Genomic DNA, 5190 nt, shown 5'->3' with positions numbered 1-5190 from the left:
TTACCTATGTATGGAATCGTGTGTTTTACTTTTTTTATAATATTAGAAGCTATCAATGTTCTATTATTTCAAAAATATGAGTTAAATACTTATAAGCTATACAAATTGTACCAGTTTAATGAAAATGTTGGAGCCAAATAACCACTAAACTCTTCAGAAAATTTGGCACAGTACTCAAAATAATATTTATTAGCTTTATGTATAGATCTAGAGCAAATACTAAACTATAACGGATAATTAAATATAAAATTAAAAGTTAATTACCATTAATAAATAACATACTAATATTTATAATAAATAACATGCATATAACTTATATCTAGTAATGGAAAATAGGTATCTCGAAGGCTCTCTCTAAAGTACTTGGCAAATATCTCTTTCAATTTTTCAATGGTTTCATGAGCTTAGTACTTAATAACATAATATGTCAAATGAAAATGCAATAGTCTAGAATTCTTTTCACTTTCCTTCTCCTCCTTCAAAGTGTTTACCTCAATATACATTATATCCTTGTTCATCTTCTAAGATGATACTTATCACCCGTGAGTATCCAAAAAAATGCTTATTCATTATTTGTAAATAAAATTCATTTTTATTTACAATTTATTAGATCTGTTAGAATACTTCAATTTAATTATAATTTGATTATTCCATCATAAAGATAGAAATTAATTATTAGAACAAATAAAATTCATTTTTATTCATATATATGCTGCTTCATAAATATTTATTTTATTAAACTAATTTAATATTAATAAAAGTTTTGTTAATTTAACTTTTTTTAAAGTAATAATTTAACATCTTTCAGTTAATAATTAATTATTTCTTTACTATATTGATTAATAATTACTTGAAATTTTATTTAATAAATTTGAATTTAACACAGCTTATTTTTAGGGAAATTTATGTACCTAGCATCCAATCCTTATGTATTTACATATAGCACCTTAAACATAGGTACAAAAAGGTATCTTCCACTTTTTGAGAGTTGTTATAGTGCCTCTTTTGATATAATATTAAGGATTTGTGTGTTATATGTGAAAATATAAAAGTTGAGGAGTTAGATATATAAATATATAAAGATTGTGTGCATGTATGTGTATGGCCCATATTTTTGTTAATGACATATTAAATAGTTATATATAAATTTATTTAATTATATGTGATACAATAATATAACAATTATTTATTACTTAATAATCACTTAAATTAATAAAAAATAATTTAAATAAAATAAAATTAAAAATCCTAAACCTATCTTCCCTTTTTCTATCCCCTGTCATGTCAGAAATCGTTATCTACGTCTCTCGCACACTCTCGGTTTCGTCCAAAACCATCTCACCTCTTTTGGTTTCACCCAAAGTTATCACAATTGAATTCTCGAGAAACAGTCTCAATTAGGCGCGCATTTTCTGTCCGGACACCTGACATACCTCTACATACGGTGCAGAAGTCAAGAATACCCTGCGCAGCATGTAGAGCTACGTCAGGAGTCCGCATAGAAAAAATTTTGCTCAATTAGAGTTAACCGGGAGGGCAATGACGAGATCGTTGCAGATAAAAACTATCAAAACTATCATCTTTCTCCTCCGCTCGCCCCGCTCCTACCTAAAATCAGAGGCAAAACTAGCATCCTTTTTTAAAAGGGGACAAACTGCCTCCCTAGACCTAACAAAAGAGGATCTAGGTCAACAAATAACAAAGTGCAAGAGTGACAAAACTAATATTTTAAAAGGAAATAAAAAAAGACCAAATTACCCTTCAAAAAAAGATATTCATAGTTTTATAGAATCATTTTTATTAAGGACCTACACCAACCTCACCAAAATGACACGGGGGCTTTCTTTAGGAGCTATTTCTTTAGGCATAATTTTTAAAATAATAAATATTTTTTAAATTTAACATTTTAAATCAAAAAAATAAAAAAGAAATATTTTATAAATCTACATAGTCGCCACATTGGCAGGCAACTTCGTCACGCAGGCAAAGTCGTCTGGTGATAATGTTGTCAGAATATTGTTTTAAATTAAAATTTGATGGGCTTATTAGAAATAGACTTCAAAACACTTAAAATACATCATACATGTAATACTCATCAAATAATAATATCGCACATATAAATAAATTGACAAAGTGGGATACATATAAATATTAAAATTTAAATATTCTATATATGCAAATACATAAAAAATCAAGTGGTAATATATACAGGTGAATGTTTCCGTATACATTTCAGAAAAACAAATTCATGTTTATAAGTATAAATGATTAAATTATATATGTATAAAGGATAAAATGATAAAAAAAACATTGAAACAAACTGGAAATAAAGTATAATTTTTAATATTAATTCAATTATTTAAACAAAAAAACACGTGCCAAAGTAGCTCACATGTGCTATAGGGCGACACGTGTCACTATGCATTTATATATATATATTTATATATAAATATATTTAAAATTTTGCCATTTCTTTTTACCTTCTCTCTCTAAACGGCTGCTATAAGACAAATATTAACAAAATTAAATTTGTAAATATAAGTAAGATAAAAATGAAATTAAATTAATGAAGTTATATTGGTTAATTAAAGTGTAAACGAGTCCACTTAATTTCAAGCCACCATTAGGTTTGTTTGTGGCAACAGTGCGATTTTTGAGCATCAGATTATTGTTCAACAGATAAGTTGTATCTGACCCAAATGGACCCTAAATCTGAGCTTAAATTTGATTAGTGTTTGTAAAAATAAACATATTTATTATACACTTCTCATTCAAAATAAAAATAATATTTTATCAAGTCAAACATTTTTTCACTTTGTAATAATAAATTCTTTGAATTTCTAATTTAATTATAAATAGCTTGAAAAGAATCCCTTTACAATAAATATCATTTTATTGCTTTGCTTTTTTAATCTTCGAATTTATACTAATAGTACTTTACTTATAGATGAAAAGATGAAATTGACTATTAAAAGGTGATATTAAATGCTAATTTTCATATAATATTTATAATTATAAAAATTTAGGCTTGAGAAAGGCGAATATCATAATTTTGGATGCTATGTATGTACTAATACCTTTTTTATTATTAATCATGTTCTTGGGGAAATTTTTGAGTGATTATCTTATATATATATATATATATATATATAATGTAAGATGTTAGGAAGATTGACATACATATCATTCAATTGCTATGCATTTACATATCCAACACTTATGCTTTAATTTTTACATACATGTTACCATAGCTTTGCATGAAAATATGCATTTTACTTTCTAAAGATTAATGTACGATCTTGGGCGTAGCCACAGAAGGGTGTTTGAAAGCGACTTCGGCTTGTGTTCGAACACTTGAGACGATAAGCAAAAGGAAGCAAGGGAAACTTAGGGTTGTTGTGAAGCCGTGCGTCGGAAATTTTGGTTGGTTCGTTATCCTCGCATTATTTTATGCTTGAAAAGCAATGCGGGCTGAGACGGGCATTGGATTAGGGCATCAAGTGAAAAAAAATGTTTTGATGCACATGACTTAGTTATAGCGACTGAGTTACGATAAGTATTTATACTTTATAAATTATAAATTTATATAATAATTAGAATATAAGCAATGCCTCAGGGGAGATTTTTCAGGATTTTTTTTGAGGTAGAAGAAGGTGCAATTACCAAATGTCATGATAATTGGCAAGGATGAGGAAATTAGTTAACTAATTATGCATAAATATGGCGCATAATAATTCATTAACTCAAAAAAAATAGCGGTTCTTTATTATTCCAATTAATATTTATTTCAACAAAACCGAGAATCTCAGTAAAAGAAAAAAAAAAAATACAAGTTTCCTTTTATAAAAGCATAAAATGATGGCTCAATTATATACATAAAATGAGCCTTCAATTTATTTTTTTTTTTAGAAACTATAAATTCAAATAATCAAAGAAGCAATATTTCGTTTCCAAAAATACAATTTGTTCCCTTTTTTAAGTCCAATATTTAGATTTTCGGAGATTATAACAAAAAAATAAAAAATAAAAATAAAAATCTGGTAAGTTATAATAGGAAACAAAAAGGTAGCCAAAAAAATTATATATAACATCAACCTCAAATTCATTCCACTAACTGATCGACTTGATCAAACTATGTCTCCTCATTCTGATCTGATATGTCCCTTCTCTTTCTCTCTTCTATCGCCTTCCACTTATTTTGAAATGAAGCCTATCAAGACACTTGATCTCGTCTCAAAGCTATCATCTCCCCTTCCACCTCCAAAAGATGCAACCACCACCGACGAAACAACGATGGATGAAATGCCGGAGTGGGTTGCGAAGCTCGCCGTCGATAAAGGAGCCACATTTGCATGGAAAGTAATGGATAAACAAATCTATGCTTCCGACGCAAGCGACCAACAGAACCGCTTCATGATAAAGAAGCAAATCGCAGAAGACCAGATAATGCCGATGATGACAGAAGAGGAGATTATAGCAGCGAATCTGATAATCACTTCAAATAAGCGGCGGATTTACGGCGAAGAAAAAGAAAAAGGAGAGAGAAAACAAGGGAGAGAACACGGGGGTCTTGAGGTGATGGTTTATAACAGAGGCGGATGGGGTTGTTTACTCTATCTGACGAGGTGGGATGCGAGCAAAGCTACTGTGCTTAAGGGAGCAAACTATAAAGAATTTTTTCGCCGGAGTTATTTTGTCGCCGGCAATCAGGTTGAGGTGTGGGCTTTCAGAAACGGAGATGGAAAGTTGTGCTTCGTAATTGGGAGCAAAATTGATCTTCAGCTTTCTCTTTAGGCGTAGATATATATAGATAAGAATGCAGGATGTATGTGGAGTTCCACATATATGATGTGATGCAAAGTACAAAGTGTGTTCTTCGTTAGATAATATTGCATTTCCTTATTCATTTTTTTTACAGTTTTAGATATGCAAGTGATTTATTAATCTAGTGAAGTTCTGCTCAGTTATTCTCGTCAGTTTCATGTCACCTCCCAAAAGAGCCTTTATGGGTGGTGGGCAGCCCATGACTTAAATACTGCTTTTCGGCCCTACACCTAGCCGACGTGGGACTATTTGTCTGTGACATTCTACTCCACCCAATCACGTGACGCCCTCGTCACGGATCGGCTCCACCGAGGGTCCCACTGGACCATGAAGAGTCCACACACCTGGCAGACAGTAATCTGCTCT

General features: G+C 30.3%; 1 protein-coding gene across 1 annotated transcript; it reads left to right on the top strand.

Moving 5' to 3' along the window:
• Window positions 1-4134: 4134 nt before the first annotated feature.
• LOC110037976 (B3 domain-containing protein At2g31420-like) lies at window positions 4135-4794 on the top strand. The gene has a single exon (XM_020742729.1). The coding sequence runs from the start codon at window positions 4135-4137 to the stop codon at window positions 4792-4794; it is 660 nt and encodes a 219-aa protein (XP_020598388.1).
• Window positions 4795-5190: the final 396 nt, after the last annotated feature.

This window comes from Phalaenopsis equestris, unplaced genomic scaffold (assembly GCF_001263595.1).
Source record: "Phalaenopsis equestris unplaced genomic scaffold, ASM126359v1 Scaffold228380, whole genome shotgun sequence".
NCBI classification, from domain to species: domain Eukaryota; kingdom Viridiplantae; phylum Streptophyta; class Magnoliopsida; order Asparagales; family Orchidaceae; genus Phalaenopsis; species Phalaenopsis equestris.
Note: the sequence above shows the minus strand (reverse complement) of the source record. Positions and strands in the feature narration are given on the sequence as shown.

Excerpts from the sequence above, each read along its gene's own strand:
- LOC110037976 (XM_020742729.1), top strand. The coding sequence starts at position 4,135 with ATGTCTCCTCATTCTGATCTGATATGTCCCTTCTCTTTCTCTCTTCTA.